The sequence below is a fragment of the Vulpes lagopus genome, chromosome 15 (genome assembly GCF_018345385.1).
Source record: "Vulpes lagopus strain Blue_001 chromosome 15, ASM1834538v1, whole genome shotgun sequence".
NCBI classification, from domain to species: Eukaryota; Metazoa; Chordata; class Mammalia; order Carnivora; family Canidae; genus Vulpes; species Vulpes lagopus.
In genome coordinates this window covers 42,009,222-42,036,141 of record NC_054838.1, presented here as the reverse complement: position 1 = coordinate 42,036,141, position 26,920 = coordinate 42,009,222, and the positions used below count along the sequence as shown (strand labels likewise).

Below are 26,920 nucleotides of genomic sequence, written 5' to 3'. Positions count from 1 at the left end.
AACCCAGTCTCGTTATCCAGTGCCAAAATTAAACAGCACTTAACCGTTTCCCCATGGTATTCATATACAATGGCCATAACTAGACAGACTAAGTCTAACATGTATTTAAATGAGGGAAACCCCATACATTTTAATTCGAAGTAGTGACCTTAATAAATGGAGTTATTGGGCAGCCCTGGTGGCGTAGCGATTTAGCGCCACCTGCAGCTCAGGGTGTGATCCTGGAGACCTGAGATCTAGTCCCATGTCGGGCTCCCTGCATGGAGCCTGCTTCTCCCTCTGCCTGTGTCTCTGCCTCTCTCTCTCTCTCTCTCTGTCTTTCATGAATAAATAAACAAAATCTTAAAAAAAAAAAACAACAGAGTTACTGCTGGGAGAAGTTGCTAATGCAATTCTTCCATCAATGTTTCCCCCTTCCTAAACCTAAGGGCAGGAACTGTAGCTTCTTCCTATTTTGCACCATCCCCTACCCCAGCAGAGCAGTGCTCTATAGAGAGAAGAACACGTATTCCAGAATCAGGGAGATCTGGGCTCAAATCCTGGATCCCCCACTGACTCCCAGTGGACATTGGAGACCTTACTTAACCTCTTCAAAGCTCTGTTTTTCTCATATGGAAAATGAGAAAAATAACTAATGATTTAATAGGAAACTGGCATATTCATCATGTTAAAGAAATGTTGCGGATTATGATAGTTTCCTATTCATGTTTACTGAACTATCCAAAGGAGAATGTACCTCCTTTCCCACCTTACTCAATGAGTGCACTTTCCTTTTGTGAAGAGGGAATTATGTCCAATGGACAGGAAGTGGAAGAGACTAACCTTTCTTATCTGAAAAATAGGCCTGCTTTGGCATGACTATTCATGGGGGATTGGGTGAACAAATGAGACTACTCATGAAAGTGATTCAAAAATATTAATACAAACACTATGAAAAATGAAAAGGTGAATATGTTCACTCTTCAAAGAATGTCCAAACTTGCTTCTTGAATTACTCAAAGTGCCCCCAGTAGTTAACTCCCTAATGAAAAGAAAGTCCTAGGCTTTTCCTTTTGTTCTCTTGATTCATTTTTTGACCTGTTTTCCCTAAGCGATGCCACACTGGCCCTGAGTTTGCAAAGGGCGTGGTAAGACATGACAGTGTTCTGACTGGCAGTTAGTAGGCAGGACCCAAACACAGTGCTAGTTCTGGCTGCCTGGGGTGCTGAGTTGAGAAGGCCTGCATGTCACTGTGCATGCCACTTATCCTTGTCTGCTTTGGTAGGTGACAAGAGAGTGGCAGCCTGAGTGTGGATAGGGACAAGTGCACACTGATGTCTAAGAGCACTTCCACACCATAAACACATGATCCAAATAAAACAACACAAAATGAAACAAAGCAAAAACAGAAAAGAGAGGGAAAGAAACAAATCCTTATGCTCAGTATGCAAATATTACTTCCTGTCCCCATCAATGAACCACGTTACTGCTTTCAAGCTTTCCTCTGAGAAATCCAGAACCCCACATGGCGGTCAAGTATTTGCCCAATGAGCCCACAGCTGGGGGCTTAACACTTGGCAGGGGGCATCCACAGAAACAGAGTACCAGAAGGGACCCTTGGGTCTTCATGCAGGTCCTGCCATGAGAAGGTGTGCTTTCACTGGGAGAGGGGTAGGAGAGGAAAAAGAGCCCATTCAGAGGGTGGTTAGATGGTTAAGAGAAATATGAATTCTAAATAGGCTGCCATTTACCCACCTGTCTTTGGGTTGATTCTAAATCTCCCTTGTTCATTCCCAGATCGGATGAGATACGTAATCTCAGCATTTGTGCCGATATCTTTGCTGGTGGCAAAAACAGCAAGCACTTGGGTGCCGGGGGAGGTATCCTCAGGCACTGTCACCAGGTAGTCCCTCCGCTCAAATACAGGGGGGTTGTCATTAATGTCCAAGACAGTGATGGTGACGGTAGCAAGAGAGGACAGAGCCTGACCAGGGCTCTGGTCGGTGGCTTGGACACTGATGTTGTAGGAGGGCTGCTGCTCCCGGTCCAGTGGCTGCTCCAGGATAATGATGCCTGATGAGCTGTCGATGGAGAAGAACCCGTTGGCAGAGTCCACCAGGGAGTACACCACCTTCCTGTTGATGCCTATGGGAGACGCAGGAACGTTAGCGGAAAGAGTGCAGCTTGATGCTCTGCACTCACTAGAATATTATATCTCTGCTGACTTAGACAAAGGACAACAATGACAGAAGTCAACAGCTTTGGTCCTACGAAAGTTTAATAAATATATGGTGGAATTAAGTGGTAAAGAAATGTAAAATATCAGCAACAAATATCATAAATAGTTGTGTATTCTTCATATATTAGGGAACCCCACGCATCTTTAAGAAAAACTCTAAGATGCTGATAGATATGTGGGTAAAGATGTGCCACAGAAAGAGAAATACGATTTAATTCATTTCTTCAGTAAATGAGTATCTGCAATCTATCGGGCACTATTCTAGGTGCTAGAGATTTTAGCAACAGACAAGAGCCAAACATTTCTTTTGTTTTTGTTTGTTTTTTTTAAAGATCGTATTTATTTATTCACGAGAGACCCAGAGAGAGAGGCAGAGACACAGACAGAGGGAGAAGCTGGCTCCATGCAGGGAGCCGAATGTGGGACTCAATGCTGGCACTCCAGGATCACGACCTAAGCCGAATGCAGATGCTCAACCACTGAGCTACCCAGGCACCCCAAGGGTCAAACATTTCTTGAGGAATTTCTTACACTCTGTGGGAGTACATAAGAAATTAACAACAAACAATCAGTCAAATAAATGGCACATTAGAGGGTAAAAAGGAAGAAAACTAAAGCCATAAAGGGGGGAATGGGGAGTGCTGGGGAGACAGAGTTTGGGAGGTAGAGGGAAGGATGGTAACTTTAAGGTGGTCAGGGAAGGCCCTGACATTTGAAGAAAAACCCAAATGAGGGGAAGGACTGAATAGTGCAGATGTCTGGGGGGAGAACACTGCAGGAAGAGAGACCGGCAAGGACAGGGGTGGAAGTCCCTCGAGTGTATGTGAGGGCATCATCAAGAAGGCTGCTGTGACTATGGTTGGGAAGAAGGGAGTAGAAGATGGCTCGGGGTGACAGCAGGTTGGGGAGCAGACTGTGTGGGGTTGTAGTGCTGAGGTGAGAAGCCAGCCAAGGGCCCTGAGACCGGCAGTCATGAGACGGAATTCAGATTTTTTTTAAAGATTTTATTTATTTATTCATGAGAGCTAGAAAGAGAGGCAGAAAGAGAGAGAGAGAGAGAGGCAGAGACACAGGCAGAGGGAGAGGCAGGCTCCATGCCGGGAGCCGGATGTGGGACTCAATCCCGGGTCTCCTGGATCACACCCTGGGCTGAAGGCAGCGCTAAACCACTGAGCCACCCAGGCTGCCCAGGACTCAGATTTTTAACAGGATCATCCAGACTAATCGTAAGGGGTGAGAAAAGCAGCAAGTAAGGAAGCAGAGACAGCTGGTCGACTCCCGCAGGAATGCAGGCATGTGACAGTGGTGACTTGCACAGGCGGTGGGCCCTGAGTGGTGAGAAGTGGTCGGTTCCGGCCTGTTCTGAACACGGAGGTGGTGAGAAAAGACTGTTTTCTGATGGTGGGGCTGGCAGGAGACGAGGTGTGAGAGAAAGAGAAGATCCCAGGATGATTCAGCTTTTGGCCTGAGTGGCTGAAATGTGGGAGCCGCTGTCAGCTGGGATAGAGAGGACTGCAGGAGGATGAGGATTTGGAGGACACACCAGGAGCCCCATTTTGGACAGATTAAATTCGAGATGGGCATTTTGTGTGTAAGTGGAGATTCAAGTAGGGAGCTGGGCAGGAGGCTGGAGATCCAAAGAGAGGTCCATGCTGGAGCTAGGGATGTGAGGGCTGCCAGCCATCAGGTGCCACACAGAGCCATGAGATGGGTGAGGCCATAAGGGAATGTAAAGAGGAAAAGAGCAATCTGACGGCCATGAGCCTCGAGCACTGCATCAAGGAAGGGAGAAGATCTACTCCGAGGGCGACCTCCCACTCTGTGCTTTAAAGAAACGCATTCACTTAGCAAAGTAGCATTTTACCTTAATATACACAAAGCTAAAACCTATCAGCCAGGAAAATGTCTACCAACAACCAGCAAATTAGTGAACGATGATCAGATTGACTTCAGGTTCTGAAGACTGATTGAATGCCTCATCAGAGGATCTTAGCACTTCAAAATGGTTTATGCACCCCAAATTCAGCAGGTATTAAGATTTTTAAGAGGCAAAATGTAACAACGCTACAGGCTGATATAACATTATTTTGATCCTACATGCTCTCAATGAATACAGTCATTAATCAAGGGTCTCTAGCTAGGACTGCCATCTGAAAATGCCTTTTGTGAATCATGGACTCCTAGAATGTAAGCTCTTAGAAGGGAGGCCTCGCTCTGTGTTGTTTTCTATTATAACATCACACTATGGGGTCAGACATTTGGCAGTAATAAGAGTTAAACACTTTACTCCCTCAATGTGTAATTTCTCTTCAGCCAAAATTCCCAGCAAACCAATAAAATCATCTATCTGCAGGGAGTGACATAAATTGCATTATGTGGCTTTAACCAAAAGGTCAACACTGAGAGCTTGTTCTTGGTTCCATGCCAGAGAGTCCATTTTTTCCAAAGTTTCATCATTTACTTTTATTTCTCTTTCAAAACAACGGCCCTGAGATATATAAACATCAACTTCTGATTTTATTGGTACTGGGATTAAAAACAAGGTTTTCCTATTCCCTTGCTGCCCCTGGAAATAAGAGCAGAGGTTTTGGGGATGCTTTCTGGCTCTTTGTAGTATGGCTCCAAGATTAAATCCTTCCACAATTCCGGGGGGTGAATATGCACAGGATTGCAATAACCCTGCCTGGGTGCCAGAGCTGGTTGTGTGTGCCAGAAGCTGCCTTGGCTGATTAGAGGCTCTCAGGACACCTCTCAGAGTCACAAAAACAGATTTATGGAAACACATCAGCGACTGACATAAATATACCACACAGGTTTTCAAATCCCACACACTGCCTGCGAGTTTGACTTCCACCCCCAGCGTATGGAGCACCACCCTTACTAACAATAAGATGGGGCAGGGAATTCATGTAGGGTCTTTCATCTGAGCATCTGCTGACAACAAGACCCCCTTCACTGATGCATAAACCAAGGACTGAGGGATTTGCCTGCTGCCACTAGCATTATTAGGTGAGCATGAGGGACAAGATCCTGTGTTCCCTAGGCCAATCCCCTTACGGATTTCCAGAGATCTGCCCCTGGACATGCTTCTTCTTTAGATCTGGAGATCATTTAGGAAGAAGGGAATTTATGACTCACTGTTCTGCCAGCAGTGGTGCTCCGAACGAGCTGAGTGAGGAGAGGTAGGGGTTGGATCTGCACACTGCTGCTCTCTGTGGCAGCAAGGCCTGAAGGGAAGGTGCCTCTAAGGCTGTCTGTGTTTCCTCCACTGGGACAGACGGCTGAAATCCAATCAAACCTATCACCTACGTTCCCAATCTGCGGCTTTCTTTTCCAGCCCTATTCAGAGGCACTCCACTCTGCTCACATCCCCAAGCGGGAGATGCTGTGTTCTCTGAGCTTCCTGCTCAGCGGGCTGGCCCTGTTGTGGAGCACTGAGCACTGCGTTTACAAGGCTGACATTAATCAGCCACACAAAGACCATGGCTCCCCTCTGGGCAGATTCTGTTAATTTAAATTCGGTGACAGGGTTTTTCTGCTTTGCCACAGCAGAAAACCATCCCCTCCCCCCTCCAAGTTGCTGACCCCAACTCCCCCCACTTCCCATACATTCTGCTTCTGACAGTATCTTGGGCATTCACACCAGGAGGAACTGGGATATTTATTGTTTCCTTCTCCTTTCTGTTACCAATCAGAATGATATGGAAGCGAGACCAGAACAGGGGGAGGGAAAAAAAAAAAAAAACCTCAACAAACCTGCCAAATGGCATCACTTATGATTTGGTAGCTCTCAAGAAAAGAGCAGAATGTATTTTTGGAATGTATTAAAATTCCCCACTTAGACCCACTCGCAATGGATTTCAATAATTTCTAGAAATAAAGTCAGACAGGTAAATGCCAATTTAGAGCCAGTACTTCTGGTGTAGCAGTTGGATCTTTGCTGTGTTACCAGGTGATGGGTGCTATCTTTGTTAAATGAATGCAAGTCGTGTCACTAAAATGGTAACTTCCTATCCAAGGGCGTATGATAAATGCCATCCCTCAAATCACCATCCCGTTGCTACGTACCCAGCAGAAAAGATGAACCCGAGTAGAAAACTTGCTTGCTAATTGGTCTAATGCTCTTACTCCATGTCACCATGTGTTATATTAGGGTGTAACAGTAATCCATCATTTTGTGTCTGTGTTTTTAAGTATGTAATTCTCTTCTCCAATTTGAGCCTAATTTAATGAGGACGGAGCTACTTAGCTTCTCAAAACGCTGAAATGACAGGCTACCAAGAGAAGTACGACTTTCACTGGAAGTCAAGTTTCTATAACTGTGGCAAATGGAGCAAGCAGGTCTTCAGAGGATTAAAATCAAGTAAAAAGAGAATGGTTGAAATCCTGATTTGCTCAAGGGAAGTAAGAGGTAGTGGCATTTTTGTGGGATGGAGTTGGAGGGAAGAAAGAGCACATAAAAATTCCCAGTATGGGAATGCTGTAAAACTGTGGGGTGGGGTGGCCAAAGGCACCTATATTCTCTTCCTTGGAAGGTTTCTGAATGGACGTTAGGTTCTCCTAATTCATCCAAATGGAAAGATGGATTTTGGGGGCATGGGGCATTTGAAAGCACAGTGAGTGCTTTGAAGACATGTGGTCCAGTTCTGGAAGACAGGAGACCTTGCCTCTGGCTCATGGTTTGGCCAAACTATACAAGTGTACTTGGACAGGTCACTTAACTTCTTCACTGGGTCACAAGTCTCTTCATTTTTGTTTTTTAAATATTTTATTTATTTATTCATGAGAGAGGCAGAGACACAGGCAGAGGGAGAAGCAGGCTCCCGGCAGGGAGCCTGATGCAGGACTCCATCCTAGGATCCCAGGATCATGACCCAAGCCGAAGGCAGACTCTCAGCCACTGAGCCACCCAAGCACCCTTCAAGTCTCTTCATTTTTAAAATGACAGTCCAGGTCAGTTGAGGCCAAGATGATCTTCCAGACTGTGCTCCATTTCCAAATTAAACTGATAAAGCTAGTTTCATTTGTATTTCCAAAAGATCATCCCCCACCCTCAAAGCGCTCATGAAGTTGCCAGGCTTTGGCAGACATGGGCTTCATCACCAACCAAGTCCAAATTAAGCCTAATCATAATGAGCTATTGGAATCTTCTGGATGGGAAGAAAACAGCACAGCAATTCATACCATTCAGTTAAGTGTTCAGAGTTCACGCATACGGCTTATAGCAAGGCTTTATTAACTCAGTGAGAAATAATGCGCACTGCAGGATCAATCCCAAGGATCTAACCCAATGTCAGAAGAACTCAGCTCTATGTTTGAGATTGTTAGAGGTGTTAGAATCAGCACCAAAACCAAATGGTGAGAACAGTCAACGCGGCAAGTACGCTGAGATTTTTGTAAACTGGAAAAAATGTTTTCTGCCCTCCTCCTAACATCAAGCTCTCTAAGCTTCAGGAAACCACAAGAGCTCTTTTATGCGTACTCCGGGGTTTTATGTTGGCAGCTGCTATGACTGTCAGGTCAGGGCCTTGTCTATGACTTTAACCTTAACACCCTTCAGCAGTTGCACCGGTTCTGGCCTCTAGGTGGCACAGTTAAGATGGAACCTCTACTAAATACCTACCAACTGGCTTTTATAAAGAGATTTGAATTTATATGGAATACATATCTGGGGAATAAATGACCTGAAACAATCTTACCCATCAGACTCTAGATACCTTCTGAATTTTGGTTTTCATCACTTATTTTTTTTGATCAACTTTATTGCTATACTAAGATGTCATAATTTATGTATAGTCACAGGAACACATTTTAAGTATCCAGCTCATAAATTCTGACACATGTATACCCACGTGGAACTGTGGCCCTCATTGGCATCTAGAACATTTAAATCATCCCTTACAGTACCTTCGTGTCCCATTTTGGTCCGTTCCCCGATCCCATGCCCCAGGCAATCTAATAACTTGGTTTTGAACCAACTCTTTTTCCTGCTTTCATTAATGCCTATTCATCAGTGCCAGAAATCCCACAAGTATATTTAGTTTTCACAGTCTTTATGACCGAGACTCGGTGACTACAGCATGCTCGTATTTAAGCTATAAGGATTATCCTTTGAAGAAAAATGATAAACAAAGCTTTGGTTCTTGAATACGTCATTGCATTCTTTTGTGACGGCCTTATCCTTAAAAGACAGTAGTTACTTTTGAGAAGTGCAGGATTCTGTCTTTCTCACAGGAGACACTGGACATGACCCTTCCATTCCATCTGGACTTGCCAAGTGCCACCTATTTTACTATTCGAGGCAGTGGGCTGAGGGGAGCCAAAGGAGACCATCTCTAAACCTAGGAGTTTTACAACTTGATGAGGAGGACAATTTAGAGTTTCCTGCGTGTCTTTCCTCAAATTCTGTCTCCCATCTGAATTGGAATGGCGGGCTCTTTTGATTCTGCCAATATACTTGTATACTAAATATACATCACTAGATGTCTTGTGGCCAGGTCTCACCTAGACTGTTGCCGAGAGATTCCTGATGGCAAACTGCCTCAGTTGTCATCCCCTGCTGGTCAAACCTAACCAGAGTTCAGCTCCTAAAACTGAGTCCACTTTGCCTCAGCTGCTGAAGATAGTCATTGATTGCTCACTCCCTATAGTCAGAAGTAGAGATGTCTGAGGATGCCTTTCCAATCCTGTGACCTCTGGTCCCAGCCTGCCCTTTGAGTGTTATCTCCTACTCCACTGTCATCGTATGCTGTCTACTCTGGCTACTCCTGAAAACTCCATGAGCACTTACTCCTCTAGGGCTCTGCTCATGCTTGGCTTTTTACTCAGAATGTTCTCTTCCCCTCCTTCCCTTGTCAAAATCCTACATATTCTCTGTAGGGTCTTCTCTGGACAGCTTCCTTAATTTCCCTAGTTTCTCCTTTCTCTGTGCTTCCTTAACAAAACTTGTACATTATCATTAGTTATGTCCTCTCTCCCACTTGATTAATGTGGCTTTTAGACAGAGGGACAGTGTAATGTTATTTCTATAGCTCAGTGCTGAGTCCAGGACCCCACACAGAGTCAGAAAGCAACGAACATTGAATTGCAGAAGAAGTGATCAGCGGACCAGAGCAAGAGTATGAGCTAACACAGTGCATGTAGGTGACATGCACACTGCACATGCCTGTGTTAAAGAACTGAAGAATCCCAAAAGGGTGTGATTCAGAGAAGTTGGAAAGATTTAATATTGAAAATGTACATAAGGGGAGCCTAGGTGGCTCAGTTGGTTAAGTGTCTGACTCTTGATTTCAGTTCAGGACATGACTTCAGGGTCATGAGATCGAGGCCTGAGTTGGGCTTCATGCTCAGTGGAGAGTTGAGTCTACTTGAGATTCTCTCTCTTTCCCTCTGTCCCTCCCTTGTGCTCATGTGTGCACTCTCTCTCTAAAATAAATAAATAAATAAATAAATAAATAAATAAATAAATAAAATCTTTAAAAATTTACATAAAACAAATACAAATATATAAAAAACTATTGCTAAATGGATAATTGCATTTGTGAATAAAATTGGTAACTACTCAATTTTCCCAGAATGAGGACTGGTTGAATAAGTTATGGTACATTCATATCACAGAATACTATATACATCACCATCACCATGTAAAAGAACACATACATAGCAACATAGAAATATGTTTGTGAGCTAGTGGAAAAATCAGGTTACAAAACAATATCTAGCTTATGAGTCCATTTTTTGTAAAGAAAAAAGGTGGAAGAGACTTCATCAAAATAGCAACAATGGTTAGAATTGACTTTTCTTTTGGTCCATCTCTCTAGGGTTTTTTTGTTTGTTTGTTTTTTTAAGATTTTATTTATTTATTCATGAGAGGCACAGAGAGAGAGGCAGACACATAGGCAGAGGGAGAAGCAGGCTCCCTGCAGGGAGTCCAATGTGGGACTTAATCCCAGGACCCAGGATCATGACCTGAGCCAAAAGGCAGATGCTCAACCACTGAGCCACCCAGGCGCCTCTAGGTTTTATACAGTGGACACAGATCATGTTTCTAGTAAGTAAAAGAACTATTATAAAAATCATGTAATGGAAAATTTATTACCAATTTTGGAGAGCAGTCAAATTTCTGAGTTACTTTCCAGGCCAGTTTAATTCTCAACATATATGCCATTTGAAGTAATTGTAGAAAAGGATACTTATATGTTGCATAAACATTCTTTTTCTGGATATTTTCACTGCTCATTTTTTTTGTGTCCTGAAAGACATTGACTTTACTTAGGGAAAAATTTTTTTGTTAGGTCTCACAAAGTCATTTCAAGTGATACATTGTTTTGAACTATTTTGTATTCTTAAATTAAGCTGTAGAAGAAGATGGCTAGCTTCAAATCTCCTCTCATAGTCTGTGGGAGGCAAGTAAAATCCCATTACATCAAAAGAGCTCAAACTGACCGCTTTTTTTCTATCTTTAAAAGAGGCCTTCAGATGATATAAAATCAAAGAAAGTTGTCATTAGGAGGTCCATAGAATTGCAATTATTTTTCAAGTTACATTTTAAGTAGACTCTCTGATTATTTCTGTTTTAAGTGCCTTTTACAAGTTTTCATTGAGTGATGACTAACCCTGGCACATTACCCCAGGCAAAATACCAACTTCGGGGTCAAGAATCTTGGAGATCTTTGAATAGTCAAAAAGGACAAAATGTAGCCTCAGTCATAGAATCAGGGAGATCATGATAATTCCATTGACTTCCTGAGGACTCACCATTTGGGCTGGCACCAGCTCTGCTGGGTTGCACTGGCAACATGATTGTGAGGTTCTTAGAAAGAGAAAAATGAGGGGCCCCTTGTTTTAAAAAAGGTTGTGAAGTTCAGCATAGCCACAGCAGAGCATTAAAACATCATGAAGCCCTTCTAAGCAAGGGGTCTGTACACCTGCAAAGACTGTACTCCCATTTAGCTGGCTGTGCTGGTGAGTGACACCATCTTCCTGATACCTCAAAGGCTGCAACCCATCTGGGCACAAACCTCCCTACCATCTATGACTTGGCACTTTGCTAAGCCTGGGACAGTCAAGTGTAAGTAAATGAATTCATCAAAGTGCTCAAAACTTCATCTTTATTGGTGCATAGAACTTCTAAACTGGGTGACCAGTGATAACACTAAAAATATTTCCTAAGTGGTCAATATGTACGACCACTGGATCAATCATTCATCTATCCAATGAATCACTTCCACCCAATAAATCCTCAGGCACTGAGGATGCACAGAAAAATCATAGCCCCTCAAAGTTTCCCATCTCTCAGGAGACAAGCATGGATATAGTTGATTATTGGAAAGTAACAGCCAAGGGACATTTCTCAGGGAAGAAAACAACTCAACTGATTCATGAAGGAAAGATAGGAGTTGTCGAGAGTACCAAAGTATAGAAGTGATGAGAAGAAGGGGCATTTTGGGTGAAGTGAACACATGCGAAGTAAAGAATGATGATATTGGGTGCTTGGAGAAGGGCAAAATGGCTCAGAATTGCTAAACGAGAAGTTTAGAATGGCAGGAGCCAAAGCTGTCTATTTTCAGAACCACTAGCCTATTACCAAAGCTGTTATACACAATTAGAGCTGGAGTAAATGAAAAGCTGGGTGTAGGTTAATGGGTGAATTAGGAGAGAGAAGGAGGGAGACCAGAGGAGTGAGATGAAGAGGCTGTCCCAGTGGGAAGCATTTCATAACATGTGAGAAGTTATTTAAAGAGCTCACCACAGATGATGGACAACATAATTGCATCTGTCAAGGAGGTGTCACAAGGTGAAATGATAGTGAGTAACCTGTGGCAAAACTGATAGGCACACTCCACTGAGCCTCAACATACCCTGCAGCGATAGGAAGTTAAAGTGGGGGGTCTGTGGTGTCTGCACAAAATGCCCAGGACTAGGTGGAAATTTCCCAGGACACCAGAACTCCCGTAAACCTGTCCTCATTGCTGCACGCTGGATGGGGACTGACCCACAGAGGAGCTCGGCGGCCTGTTAACCAACCCTGTAGCATCCAGGAATGAAGCAGCATGTGAATGGGTGAGCATCCTCATTGGAATGAATCACACCACCACTCACAGTTAGAAATCAGAATTCCCTGCCCATAGGTGGCAATTGCCAAAACCCTTCACTAAGATATTTCTTTCTGGAAGGAATTAGCTATTTCATTTGTTTTGACCCTGTACTTGGAAGAAACTGGATTGACTGATTGATTCATTCATTTTTGAGAGAGAATGGGCCTGCGAGTGGGGGTGGCAGAAGAAGGAGAGAGAGAGAGAGAGAGAGAGAGAGAGAGAGAATCTAAAGTAGGATCCATGCACAGGCTCTTGACTCAGGCCTTGATCTCATGATCCCATGACCCTGCGCTGAAATCAGGAGATGGATGTTTAACCGACTGAGCCACCCAAGCGCCGCTGGAAGAAATAGGATTTTAAAAACCATAATAATGATAACAATTCATATGTGTCAAATGCAAAGGCTTCTAAACCAGAAAAGGTATCACAGTCATTTTGAGGGGAAAAAATGTATATCGAGTCCTATTCCAGGCTTTCCAAATCAGATTTTGGACGTGGAGCACTTGCTTATTTGTGTTTGTTTGTTTGTTTGTTTGTTTATTTATTTTTGCCTGTTTATTTTTAAAAGCTCCCAAAGGGATTCTCATGCACAGCCAGGGAGCTGGTTTGTCTGACTGTTACTTTTTCTCTATTGTTGGATCCTGGAATTTGGGAGGGGGTAGGTCCTAGGGCTCTAATCAACTGAAGGGATCCTAAAATCTTAGGTATAGAGGGTCATCTCATATTCCCAAATTAAGCTCTATGTGATAGAAAGCACTCACATTCTCTCCAGTGGGTCTGGAGAAAGTAATTTTCAGTGTCTGAGGCTTCCTCCATGACATAGTCCAGACTCTGTGAGTGAAAGCCTCTGGCAGAAGGAACCTACATAACATTAGGGAGTTAACATGGAATATCTAATGTTGTTTTCTCAACAACTTGGCAGTTCAGCATACAGGTAGGGAGCAGGTATTGGGTGGTTGGTGCAGAAGCTGGTGTCCCAGGCCCTCCAAGAGCTCATTGTCTGGTGGGAAAACAAGGAATTCATATCTTCATTTCTCCAGGGAGGAAAATTTCTCCCTGAATTGGGGTTCAAAAGGGAGGGGGAACTTAGTTAAGGTTAGATAGTTAATAGAGGCTGGAACTGGAATGTTTAATCTGTCTCCTCCCAAAGCCACAGTATGATGTTGATGGCCAAAGTGACAGGCCAATGTGACAAGGATGGGATGGGGTGCCACAGTCCACCATCTAGTCACAGGTGTGACTACAGAATGTATCCTGATGCTGGTGGGAGGTCATGAATTCAAGATTTAATGGGGCCATGGAGACCTTTGCTCAGGACCTCTTCCATTGACCAGATAGTTTGAAAGGAGCAACCTAATCTTTTTGAAGCTCGGTTTCTCCATCTGTGCTGAGAATATCAACAGCTCTTCTGCCATAGGAAGATTACAGGTGTCTGTTTTGGGATCTCTGGAGAAAGGCTTCAAACATAACATTAAATTTTTTGATATCTACAACAAAGAGTTTCAACCACAAATGCTCCAGAAATGGCTTGTGTCTCACTGTCTTTAGAGGGATTATTTAATTTTTATGAACATTTTAATAGTCCCTCAGCTACCTTCAGAGATTTAATACTTTAGAGAATAACAGAGCTTTGGGGAAGAAAAAAAAAAACACATTAAAATCACTGACCTATGCAGCTTAGAGGTGACAAGCTCTAAGGCATTAGGAAAGACATAGAATAGATGGTACTTAAGAGCAGACAGGTTGAATCAGAATTGAATCCCTCTTGGAACATCTTCTGGCAAAAATTACTATAATATAGAAAAGAGCCTTGGACTGAGATGTCAGGATACTCTCCTTTTAGATCCTGCTCTACCTGGAAAAAAAAGTTTTGGATTGGATTTTGTTTCAGGGCCTTTTCAGAGTGACATTCCAAGATCTGCTAGGGTATGATGCACAGAAGTGGGCCTACTGCCCCAGGAGGAATCCAGGAAACCACAAGAATAGCAACAAGGAGCAGCCAATGTGCTGCCCATCACCACTCACCCTGCCATGTCGAAGCAGCCTGTTCCCAAATTGTCTGAACCACTCCTTCTTGAGGGAGGGCCCTGTTTTAATTGCCACTGACCTGCATCAGAGCGCTTTTTCCTCACAGAGTGGAGCCTGTGGGAGGATAATGACTATAGCAAGGGATTCTTAAGGATATGTGGACATAATTCCGAAGGCCACACACTTGCATTAATATGCTAGTTCTCTATTACTCCATGCCAAATTACCCCAGAACTTAGCATGAAACAGCACATACTTAGTATGTCACAGTTTCTGTGGGGGCAGGAATCCAGGCGTGGCTTAGTTGGCTGGCTATGGCCCATGGTTTCTCATTTCCCTGTTGCGTGGGAATGCAGTTTTATCTGAAGGCTCAAACGGGGGTGGGTGGTCCACTTTCAAGCTCAGTCATCTAGTTGCTAATAGAGACTCAGTCCCTTGTCATGTGAGCCTCTCATAGGCCTGCCTCACAATATCATAGCTCTCTTCACCAAGGTGAGTGATCCACAGGAGAGTGACAGAGTGCTGTACACTGAATTGTGTCCCTCTAAAACTCATATGCTGAAGACCTAATCCTGATGTGACTGTATTTGGAGATGGGGCTTATTTTTTAATTTTTTTTTATTTTCAAAGATTTTATTCATTCATTCATGAGAGACACACAGACAGAAAGAGAGGCAGAGACAAGGCAGAGGGAGAAGCAGGCTCCATGCAAGGAGCCCAAAGTGGGACTCAACCTCAGGACTCCAGGATCATGCCCTGGGCTGAAGGCCTGTGCTATACCCCTTAGCCACCCAGGGATCTGAGATGGGGCTTTTAGGAGATATTAGGTTAAATGAGGTCATAAGGATGGGGTCCTAATCTAAGATTCATGGTCTATAAGAAGAGGAAAACAGAATATTGTTTCTCTCTCTACTGCACATACCAAGGAAATGCCATGTGAGCATGCAGTGAGATCCTTATAGATTGGTGTGAATGACACTCCCTTGGAGTTTGTCCCATAAAGATGCAGGAAACCACTAACCCAGAGTTCTCAGCATGCATTTCTGTCATGGTTCTAGTACCTAATCCATAACACTTTGCTGAGAACTTATCTCCTCTCTTCACTTTGCTTCCCAAGTCCCTTTTCATGGCTCTCAATAAGGGGCATATGCACAAAGCTAGGATGAGTCAGAAGAGATAAAAAAAAACCCAAAACAACAACAACAAAAAAACAACTGGAGAGATTCATTTAATGTGGTTTGGTCTGAAAGACCTCTGTTTAATAGCTCTCATGGGTTATTTTTATGAACATTACTCTCAGATAAATAATCTGCTCCTTCATAAGGAGCTATCCTCTCAGAGCAAATAATGCTTCAAGATACTGGGCCAGCCATTTATTTCCTCTGACAAGATTGATACTTCAAAAACCCAAGTTTATTCTAGTATCTGCTCCATGAGAGCACAGCACAGCACAGCACAGAAGTCATGATACCAACTTCCTCATTAAATATTCAGAAAATGAACCCCCAACATGGACAGCAAGTTTACATTATCACAGTGAATGGCAGTGCAAAATTAAGAAATCTGAGGGCTATGGAAATACAAACATTTGAGTAAAAATTGGAAAGTTCTCCCACAAGATCACTTTTCTCCATTTCCTGTTCTCTAATATGAGGTTAATATGAGGACCTAACTATTAACTTTAGAGTGAAAGGCATCATTCTGGAAGATGCTGAGAAACAATTTCTGTATTTTCTATTAATTCACTCTACCAATTGCACCCGCTCAGTAATGTAATGCCTGCAGAGCCCTCAGTGGGTGAGGCATTTATCCTCCTCATTTCTTGGTGACTTCCTCTCATGTTTCTTCTGGCACTTGGAGCAAACTCCTTGCACATTTTAATTATTATATGTCATGGTGTGGACTTCTTTGGGTTCATCTTGTTGGGGGTTTTCTGTGCCTCCTGGACCTGGATGTCTGTTTCTTTTCCTCAGTTATAGACATTTTCAGCTATTATTGCTTCAAATCAGTTTTCTACCCCTTTCTCTTTCTCTTCTCCTTTTGAGTCTCCTGTAATGCAAATGTTAGTATGCTTGATGTTGTCCCAGAGATTGCTTAAAACTATGCTCATTCTTTTAAAATTATTTTTTTCTTTCTGTCTGTCCAGCTTGGGTACTTTCCATTACCCTGTCTTGTAGCTCACTGATCCGTTCATCATCCAATCTGCTGTTGATTCCTTCTAGAGTATTTTTCATTTCAGTTATTGTATCCTTCAACTATGATTGGTTCTTTTTTATATTTTCTATTTCTTTGTTAAAGTTCTCACTCTCTTCATCCGCTCTTCAGTCCAGTGAGGATTTTTTGGCCATTATTTTGAACTCTTTATCAGATAGATTGCTTATCTGTTTCTTTTAATTCTGAATCTTTGTTTTATTTTTTCATTTGGAACATATTCCCTGCCATCTCATTTTGTCTTGTTCTTTGTTTTCTTTTTTTTTTTTTTTTAAGATTTTATTTATGTATTTGAGAGAAACAACATGAGCTGAGGGAGGGGGAGAGATCAAGAAAGAGAGAGAGAGAGATGCAGACTCCCTGCTGATCAGGGAGTCCGATGCAGGGTGTGATCCTAGGACCCCAGGACCATGACTTGAGCAGAAGGCAGACACTTAACTGACTCAGGCATCCAGGTGTTCCTCTCTGTGTTTGTTTTTATGTTAGGTGGATCAGCTGTGTCTCCCACACTTGAAGGAGTGGCCTTATGTAGAGGGCTCCTGCTGGTGCCCAGGACCAGGCACTCTAGTGATGTCCCCCTTGTGGGACTATATGGCTGGGCTGTGACAGCTGTGGGTGCACTGATATGGCTTGGCTAAGAGGTCCAGCCATGGCTTCTGCTACTGTGTTAGTGGGCAGGGCTGACCCCTCCCACCTGTCCCCTTCCCTCCCACCCCATTGGAGTCATGTTGGGTGGGTGTTAGACATGGACATGCTCCTTCCTTTTAAATCCCAAAGCCACCACTCTAATTTTGGCCCTTATAGTCTTTTTCAATACCCTTCTGGGAACTTTCCTCACCCTCATTTTAGAGCCTTTTATCAGATTAGCATTTCCTAAACCCAGAATTGATGAGTTCCTTTCTCAAAAGTGCTCAGTGGCTCTTTTCCACTTATTGGTTTAAGCACATAATCCCTGGCCTGTGTGAGCCACCACAGTCAGGCCCAGACCACTTTTCTCATCTCATTTACTTCTCAATATACTGGATGACATGATACTCTCCCAATTATTGAGTCGGGTCCACATGTTCTCAGCTTCACAACTTTATCCTCATGGTTCCTGTCTTCCTACCTCTGCTTGTTGAAATCCTGTTCATTCTGGGAGCTCTGCCTTTTGTTAAAGGTATGTGTGTTCCTGACTCATGTTTTTCATTCCTGCAAATGACCTGAGGTCTGTCACTGCACATTCCTGATCTTTGAGAATCTTGTAGTTCCTTCTGTAGTGTCTTCTACCTAGCTACTCACTAAATTTCTGTTAAATTCAATGGAACATAATTATAACGCATGTTATGAGCCCCTCAAGTTTCTCTGAAATTCCTAAAAGAAGTTCCAAACCTTGCAGGAAATTTTCATAGGAAAGGAGTAAGTGAGTGGCTTATTAGAACATTTCCTTGTTTTATGCCCCTGGTCTGTAAGAGGAAAAATATGTTCTCTTGCATCTCAAATATCTGGAAATTGCCCTCTCAATAAATCATGAGCTATAACATATTTTGCAGAGCACGTTTACATTTTCTTTTCATATAACTTTGCCTAAAATGGTCACAGACCTTAGCTCTGATCTTCATCATTGCATATTTCCTTTGCTAGCCCAGAAAACCCTCAAAATTAGGAAGCTGGACACAAATCCTACCTATGAGAGGCAGATTAAGTAGTAAGATATTAACCCCAAAGATGTAGTACAACCAAAGGACCCCCAATCTTTCCTCAAAGTACTATATTTTTAAGCATGTTAGGTCAAAAAGTCATGTCATTAGCTTATGGGATTGAGGATGTTTCCATTTTACAGGAAGACTAAGACTTTAGTGCTAAAATCTAGGTAGTTACCATGCTATTTTTTTAGAGCTTGTAAAATGGGTGTTGAAATTATCTTGCCTTTCTCTGTTTTTTTAAAAGACTTTATTTATTCATTCATGAGAAACACAGACAGAGAGGCAGAGACACAGGCAGAGGGAGAAGCAGGCTCCCTGTGGGGAGCCCAATGTGGGATTCGATCCTAGGACCCCAGGATCATGACCTGAGCCAAAGGATCAACCACTGAGCCACCCAGGCAGCTCTCCTTTGTTTTGATTTAGTTCCTAACTTAGGCAGTTACTCCAACATTAGTGTGGTTTTATTATGAATAATGAATTTTGCATAAAAGAGAGGTATTTGGCTAAAACCAGTAATATTTTCTCAAATTAGAAAATCAGGATATGAAAGATTAGCAAGTCCTTATATAAGCTTTGACTTCATGAAGTTATGGAATCAGATTTCACAGGAATATACCCATGTCTTTTCTCTGAAATTTATAATGGCTTAGTATATACTGTAGCAAATAGTGATGAAATATAATTTATAACTTCAGGTAAAGGAATATGCTTAAAAGAAGAAGTTTCATGAACCAAACAGCCCTCTCATTTACAAAAATGCAGCCCATGTTCTTTACTAGGATCAAAAACCAATTGAGGTAAATCTCAAGGGAATGAACACTGAGATGGATTTTTTTTTAGTACAAAAAGCCAATCTCAAAAAATGACAAACTATATAATTTCTTTTAAATAATGTATATGAAATTACAGATACGGAGATTAGTGGATGCGGGGGGTAGAGATTGGGAAGGAAGTGCCAGGAGGAGGTTGGTGTGGCTATGATGGGGTGGCAGGAGGGAGCTCTGTGATGGTGGTTACATGAAGTTAAACAAGTGATAAAATTGTATAGAACCACACACACACGTGCACAAACACTAAATTGGATACTGTATTTCAGTGACGCAAGATGTCCGCACTGGGAAAAAGTGCTAGGTGAAAGGTACATGTAACTTTCTGCAAAATTTTTTTGCAACTACCTGTGTATCTATTATTCTTTCAAAATAAAAGTTTTTTGTTGTTTTTTTTTTTTAAATCAGCTCTTATCTTGTCCCAAAGGGGCCCAGGTGTCAGGCAGTAACATAAATAAGCGAAGTGGCTGGAAATAGGGTTGGTGAGTGCTAGCTGTTATCAAAAAGGCAGCTGCTACTTCTTCAGCTCCTGCCGCTGTGGGAGTGTGTACCTGAAATTGCAGAGTTTTCTGAGGACTGTTACTGTTTTTATAAAATGTCAGAAATTGAAATTTTGAATAAAAATTTGACCTTTATTGACAGCTAAGTCAAACTTTTTCAAACACTATAAAAGCCAAACTAAAGATACAAGAGGGCTGGATTCAGTTTAATGATGCATGTGCAAACTTAGCTTCAGGCCAGAGGTTCAATTTGGCCCTGAGATGAACTGCCAACTTAACAACCTGGCAAACTCAGTACGCAGCTCACGTTCCTCTGTGGTCCCTTATGAAAGACCAAGAAATGGTACTCCTGAGAAAATAAGTGTTCTGATCGGGCCACTAATGAAAATGGTGTAGGCCACCAGTCTCTGACACCCAGGGATTCTGGAGGATGTTGGTTTGATGACAGCTTAGACTGATGTCTCAGCTGTTGGAATCCCCCTGCAAGCTCTGGCCAAGACCATCACGCTCACTTCCTGAGTATGGTGCCTGGTACGTGGCTGGATTTCCTAGTTTGCATTTTTATGTGTTCATTTGTTCTTCCTTGCTAGCTTAGTTTTCTTTTTTATAGCTAAGTGAGTTGTATAAAAACTGAGAAAAGGAACCAGGATCTGATCTTATGCTATAGCTTTTCTGAGGCAGATACAATGGCCTGGGGACTGTACTTTATATGAGCAGCACTCACAACCTCTGTGTCTTCTTGAAGCTCTGAACATACCTTTGGCTAATTAGTGAAAATGAACAGAAGCAGGTGCTGATGAGATCATTATTCTGGTTTTGGTTCTTTAAAGACTTTATCATCCCTGTCCAGCTAAAGGCCAAGTAGTCATCTCTACTTCCCTAACTCCCAACCTGGACAGCTGACTCAGAAGTGAAAAGGAGGATGAGCTAACTGCATGTTCTTCACCACAAGCCACATCTGTGGGCCAGTAACATCCTGCCCACCCTCCATTGTCCACAACATGTGCACTAATTAGGCCCCTTCTGTTTTTAATCTCTGGTACACAGAACTGACCCAATTCCTTCATGAAGGAAGTGAGTAGAAAAATTTCTATTTTAAAAAATTAGGATTTTAATTTAATTTAATTTAAATAAAAAATTAATCTTAAATTTTCATCTATGGCTCAATTACACATTCTCAAATGTAAATTATTAAAAGATTTATTCAAATAATTTCTGTCTCCCACCCCCACCACCCTAAAGTCTGCTAATAGGAATCCAGAGAATGTTTTGTAATCCTCCTTTAAAAAAGAGTATTTGTACAAGACAGTGGTGGACAGAGCTCAGGGACATACATGAACCTGGGGGTTTCTAAGGCCTTGTTTCAAAAGGAACGTGAAATATAGTTACGAAGAAAAAAAAAGTATCTGTAGGAATTCCATAGCTATAAATCAATAAATGAGTCTTTTCCTGCTCACTATTTTTTACCAAGTTTTATATAATATGCAGACTTCTAAAGGGTTGGTTCTCAGTCTGGAAAATTATGCAAATGAGGGAAAAGCAATAATTTAAAGCAGCCACTAATTTCTTGAAGGGGAAATATGCAGAGACCCGGGGCTCTACGTGTGTTTTCAACTAATTATCATGTATTTACTTTTCCATTAGTCCAATAATTTTTCTTTCAACTCAGAATTAAGCAATAAGATACTGAATTATATAAAGGTCTGTTTAGCATAGCAGACACACCCCATCATTCTCCAGTCCTCTGATTTACAGCTCTTAAAATGCACAACCAAGAGGCCGTCTATATGCCCTTTTGTATTTACATTCCATCATGCAGTCACCTCGATAACTTATGCATTTTCAAAAGGACTACCTAGCAATTAACTCCAGTCTTTTCTAACTCACCATCTCATTATGCAAAGTGGATTTGAACACAAACTTTATTAGCAACTTTTAGTTCAAATTCCTTCTTATTTCCACCACCCTCACTCTGCCTAGTAACATCAGTATCTATGTGGCCAAAAGACTATGGAAAATGGCAGTTAAAAAAAATTGACATTGGACTGGCAGCACATTTAGTAATTGTTCTTTGCACTATGGGGCACTACCATAAATCGAGATTGTCATATTTCAGCTGGAGCATGTGCTGCAATTCTTTATAGAAATGGAAATGAATTCTTCCTGCTACATGACACAGGATTTTAACTATGTTCAGGAGGAATGGGTAAGTAAAAAAGCTTTTATTTCTATTCTAAAGGTTAAAAAAGAACAAACAAACCCCAAACTCTTTATTAAAAGGGAAATAAACTCATAGGATGGCTTCTTTAACCCTAGAAAGAGGAAGGAGGACACCTTGTGGAGTTCTCTCACACATGGAAGAGTGGAAGAGCTGACACATGGTTGTTGGTTTAATGTATGTGTTCTCATGGCTAAGGAACCAAGGTGGGCTGGTGAAACCAAAGGATAGGTAGTGTCTGAAGATATGTCAGGTGCAAGAAACATGGGGGCATCTCACCCATGCAATTGACTTACCAATGTCAGGATCCATGGCTTGGACTCTGGTCAACAGAGCCTTGGTGGCTGTGTTCTCATAGACACAGGCATTGTAGTGGTCAGAAGAAAACACAGGGGGATTATCATTCACGTCCTCCAGGATCAGGTGGATGTCAGATTGGCAGAACCTGCCACCTCCGTCAGTGGCCCTGGCAATCAGGCTGTACGTAGGGACCCTTTCTCGGTCCAAAAGAGCCAAGGTCTTTAACTCACCTGTGAAAATAAATGGTCTGGCTTTTCAAAAGCCATCTTTCTTAGACAAGCAGAGAATCAAGTATATAAAGAATCCCCAACGCAGGAAGGGCCAATGACATTTGGCTCAAGTGTCTCATACTTTGAAAACCAGAGCAAATTCAATTTTAATTTCAGCAGGGAAAAGTTTATGGGATTCTGGATGCAACAACAAATTGACTGTGTGGCTTTCAAATTAATTAATCCCACTATGATAGCTTTGATATCAGAATTTCCTTCTTTTATCACCTTGGAAATCTTCATATCCCTTGAAACCTCTCAAGAACTGCGCTGGAGACAAGATATGTGTGTCTCTGGATTTCTGCTATATCTTCAGAAAAACCATGGAGAATGGACAAGTATTCTTAATTCTCTAATGGTCAGTCATGTCAATATTCCACAGACCCAGAAGGGGCAGTCTTTCCGCTCAACATCTTTTCATCCCATCTTTTAGAGGAAAGCAATTAAAACAAGGCTGGCTTTAGCAGAACAAGGTCTGGAAGGATTCCTATTGTGTAGGGGTGAGCCTGACTTGCAGGGCTATGGAAGGGCCTATGGTTGCTGGGGGAGAATTCTGGTGGGGGAACATTTGAGGAGTTTGAATCAGCAGGAATTTAGCAAGGTAAAGAGGTAAGTTATGTCTGTATTTTAACCACTAGAACAGCTATACTGGTGCTGGGTGTCAGCCCCTGTGGAGATTTTGTGGTTGCTGTTCCAGTTTCAGTGGCAATAGGCACAGTGACAGATGTGAATAAATGCAATTTGGTGAAAAGCATAACTCATTAAATATTATCATTCTCAAATAAAATTAGTAGACATTGCTCAGACCAAGCCATCTATACTTCTGAAACATTTCCTTCTACGGCTTCCTTGCTGCAGCCAGTTCTCGAACATGGCTCGGACTATTTCATTCTCCTACTCAGAAACCTCCAGTGGTTTTTCAGTGGGTCGTTTAAGATCCTCCATGATCAGCCTACGGTTCTTTCTCCCACCACATTTCTCACAAATCATTCCATAGCTCTTCTCACCAGTGATAATGTTGTATACAGCACTCCTCAGCTGAGCTGTGCTCTCTGTTCATGCTGCCACCACAGCCTGCAGTGCCCTGCTTTGGCTACTAGAATCCTGCCTCAGTTCAAATGCCAGCTCTTCTTTGAAACCATTTCCTCTTCCCCTTTTATTGGAATATTAGCTACTTTTTCCTCTGTGCCCACATATAACTCCCCTAATATCCTTCCTGGGCACTCATTTATTTCTGCCTTTTACTATTATACTATTATTATTATCATCATTAGCTTACTGTTCTGTCTCCTGCCCTGGCTGAGAATATCTTGTGGGCATGGCTTGTTTTACTCATCATGCAGCCTACCACAAAAATCCCATAAAGTACTTTTATGTCTACTAGGTACTCAATGAATGTTAGTTATTGAATAAATAATTGCTAGGCTTATATAGACAAGTAGGATATTTCTATGTGGCTAAGTGCTTCCCAGTAGGACCTAGCTGACACAGGGGAGGGGCAGGGAGGAGCCATCATCGGAGACTCAATAGTTAGTTATTATTCATGAGGACCAAACACAACATTGGAAATATGCAAATTATTTGATCTTTACATTTCATTTAAAAATTGCCATTGGGTGAACCATTCAGTACACAACACCGAAATAATTTACTTCCATAAAAAAATGTCTTTTCCATTAGCTCTGGCCTTCAACAGGGACATCTGCCTTTAGCATACATAACCCTTGACCTTATAAATTTTGCCTGAATATATAAGCTAATCTGAGGGCTTATAATTGTGGAGAAACTAGGCAGGAATATTTAATAAAAACCAGACAAGTGTATTAATAAGCACTGGGAAGGAACACAAAAAGAGATTTCAAAAGAGAAAAACTCTCTTTACTATGCATTGCTGTCTGGTTTGCAACTTATATTTGTGATGTAACTCTTTATAAAGCGGATGCTTTAACTCACAGATATGAAAAACAGGAGAGCCAAATAGACACTTCTAATTACTTGATGCTAATAAATTTAAGTAAAGTCAGGGCAAATTTTGTAAACCAAATACAGTTTGTGTGGTCCAGAGAACCCATCTTCAAACATCATGTACAACTAGTATTTCTTAGAATCCTAAAGAGCAGGGCATATATCAAGGATCTTGTACACTACCTACCCACTAGTGATGAGACCATGTGAGAGTTTAACTTCTCTCACGGATTAACAATGGCATTTGCCCAAAAAATACATTCCACCTTACCACTTTCTGGATCTAGAAAAAATTCAGCGTTTCCAGATCCATAGAGTGAGTATCGAATATCTCCATTGGATCCAATGTCAGCATCCTTGGCACTGACTTTCAGGATGATTTTATTTGATGGAATGTCTTCAGGAAATAATGCTGTATATGCAACCTGGCAAAGGTAAAGAAAGGTAATTAAGTCCTTAATATTTGTGAGGCTGATGTCACATTTCTCATTATAAGTGATTTCTTTAAAATAGCATCCATGTAAAAAAAATAGCATTCATGTAATTTAGCTTTGGCTATTTTTCCCTTCACCACAGAAGTCTTATGATAGATGATGACACATGGTATGTCTTTTGCCCTGATTTACTTCCCAGCCAATCTCATTCATTCAACGAATACTGATTGAGTTCCTCTACATGGTAGGTACTACTTTGACGCCAGGAGTATAATGGTGAAGAAAACAGACAAAAATCCCACCCCTGTGGAACCATGACACACATCACATGTTGACCATGATCCTCTTTTATCTTAAGCATGACTGACTACTTGAAATATTTCCATTCTTAAAGAGTCACTACTCACATCTGGCATTAGTATGATGGATTAAATTCATTTGCAACACTTTTTCAAGCTATAGAATACAGATATTGTCTTTTGGTCCACATGGTAAGGAAAAGGTAAATTAACAGTGATTTAATTTCAATAAGGGTGAAAATAAAATTTGATACTTGCACCTTTTACTGGCTATTATGTTTTGTATTGTGATGGACAAGCTACTCTGTGAGGAGCTCAGAGCCCTGGGTTCATTATCAATATTGCCACTAAGCAGCTGTGTAAACTTATGCTTCTAAGTGGTCCATTTTTCTTTCATGAAATCAGTGATTTCGACAGAGTAAGTCCTAAGGCCCTGTATGATTCCTTAAACACTAATTTTAAGACTTATCGTTTTGTTTTTGTTTTTTTTTTTTGGGGGGGGGGGGTGGGCGGGCAAAATTAGGTACCTGAACTTGCTACCTATGCTTTTTCCTATCCTCTTGCATCCAACTGGAGCTCACTAACTTAAGGAGATAAGAGAAGAAAGTAGCCTGGCCCTTAGGTGAAAAATGAAATGGGTTTTGATTTAATTTTAGAAAGGCAGAGTAAAAAGCAGCAATACATCCGAGATATATCCGCAAATCTCACCTGATCGCACACTGGGTTATTGTCATTCACATCACTAACAGTCACTTCCACCATGGCCTGTGTGACAAAAAGCCCATCGGTGGCAGTGATATTGAGGAAGTAAATGTCTTGTTCTTCTCTATCTAAAGGTCTCTTCACATAGACCTTCCACTCACTCTGCACCAGGCCCAGGGCAAACCTTCCTCGGGGGTTCCCTCCTGTAGTGAAAAAAGCATTTTTGAAGATGTGCGATGAAAAGCTTTGATCTACACCTCCAGGGAGAAGCCTATGTGGGGTCACCCAGCTGCCCCTCCGACTGTATCATTTACAAAACTGAAAAAAAAATTGACAGTCACTTTCTTCTGATTCTCTTGCAACAAAGCATGATATTTATATGCTTGGCTTGTGAGGAACGTAAAACAGTAACTTTCCGAGAATAAAATGCACTTAGAGAAGCTGGAGATGATCTCTTGTTTAGTGCCCCTGAAGGACAATCAAATTCAAACTGTGAACAATCAATCCTCTTCCCGGGATGATACAATTGTCTTTCCACTTTGTCTCAAGAGAGGATGTAGTACACTATAGCTCTTGTTACCAAGACAATTTCATTAGCTGTTGATTATGCAATCAAGGGAAGGCAGTCAGTTCTATTAAGGAATCTTTTAATGATGGCTTTCTCATACAGCTGTGCTGGTCTTACACGCACTGGGGTTTGGGGGAGAAAAGTTTGTGTGACAGAAGAAGACCCATTAGTATTAAATAGCCCTAACGAGGGGTCATGAGAGGGAGCAGTTCAAAGATAATCACTGCAATTAGATGAAATTTATCAGAGAGAAGCCGGTGATAGCAGAGGAAAAGAAGAAGAGATGAAGTGGAACAGCTTTTTATGATATGAAACCACCGACAATGGTCCCAGCAGTATTACTTGCCCACATCATTACATTCCACCGAGACAAAAGCTATGAGGACAAGGTGGGAAGAGGAGCAGAGAAGAAAGCTGCATTGACTTCATCCTGGAGAGGGAAACGATATCACCTCAGACATGGAGGAAGACTGGACAAGACAACTGGCAAGAAGCCCAGAATCTGGTTAGATCCTCACCTTTCCATTGGGCATTCAATAAGTATCTATCACTGCTCTGGGGAAGGCCCTATTCTAGGCAGTAGGGCTGCAGTAGCAGAC

General features: G+C 42.0%; 1 protein-coding gene across 1 annotated transcript in view; it reads right to left on the bottom strand.

The window, feature by feature from the left end:
• Nucleotides 1-26,920, bottom strand: part of FAT3 (FAT atypical cadherin 3) — a 650,121-nt gene that overhangs the window by 60,006 nt on the left and 563,195 nt on the right. Inside the window, 4 exon segments of the mRNA XM_041730335.1 lie at nt 1,735-2,124; nt 22,081-22,314; nt 24,590-24,743; nt 25,760-25,956. Of these exon segments, the coding sequence (XP_041586269.1) occupies nt 1,735-2,124; nt 22,081-22,314; nt 24,590-24,743; nt 25,760-25,956 (975 nt within the window).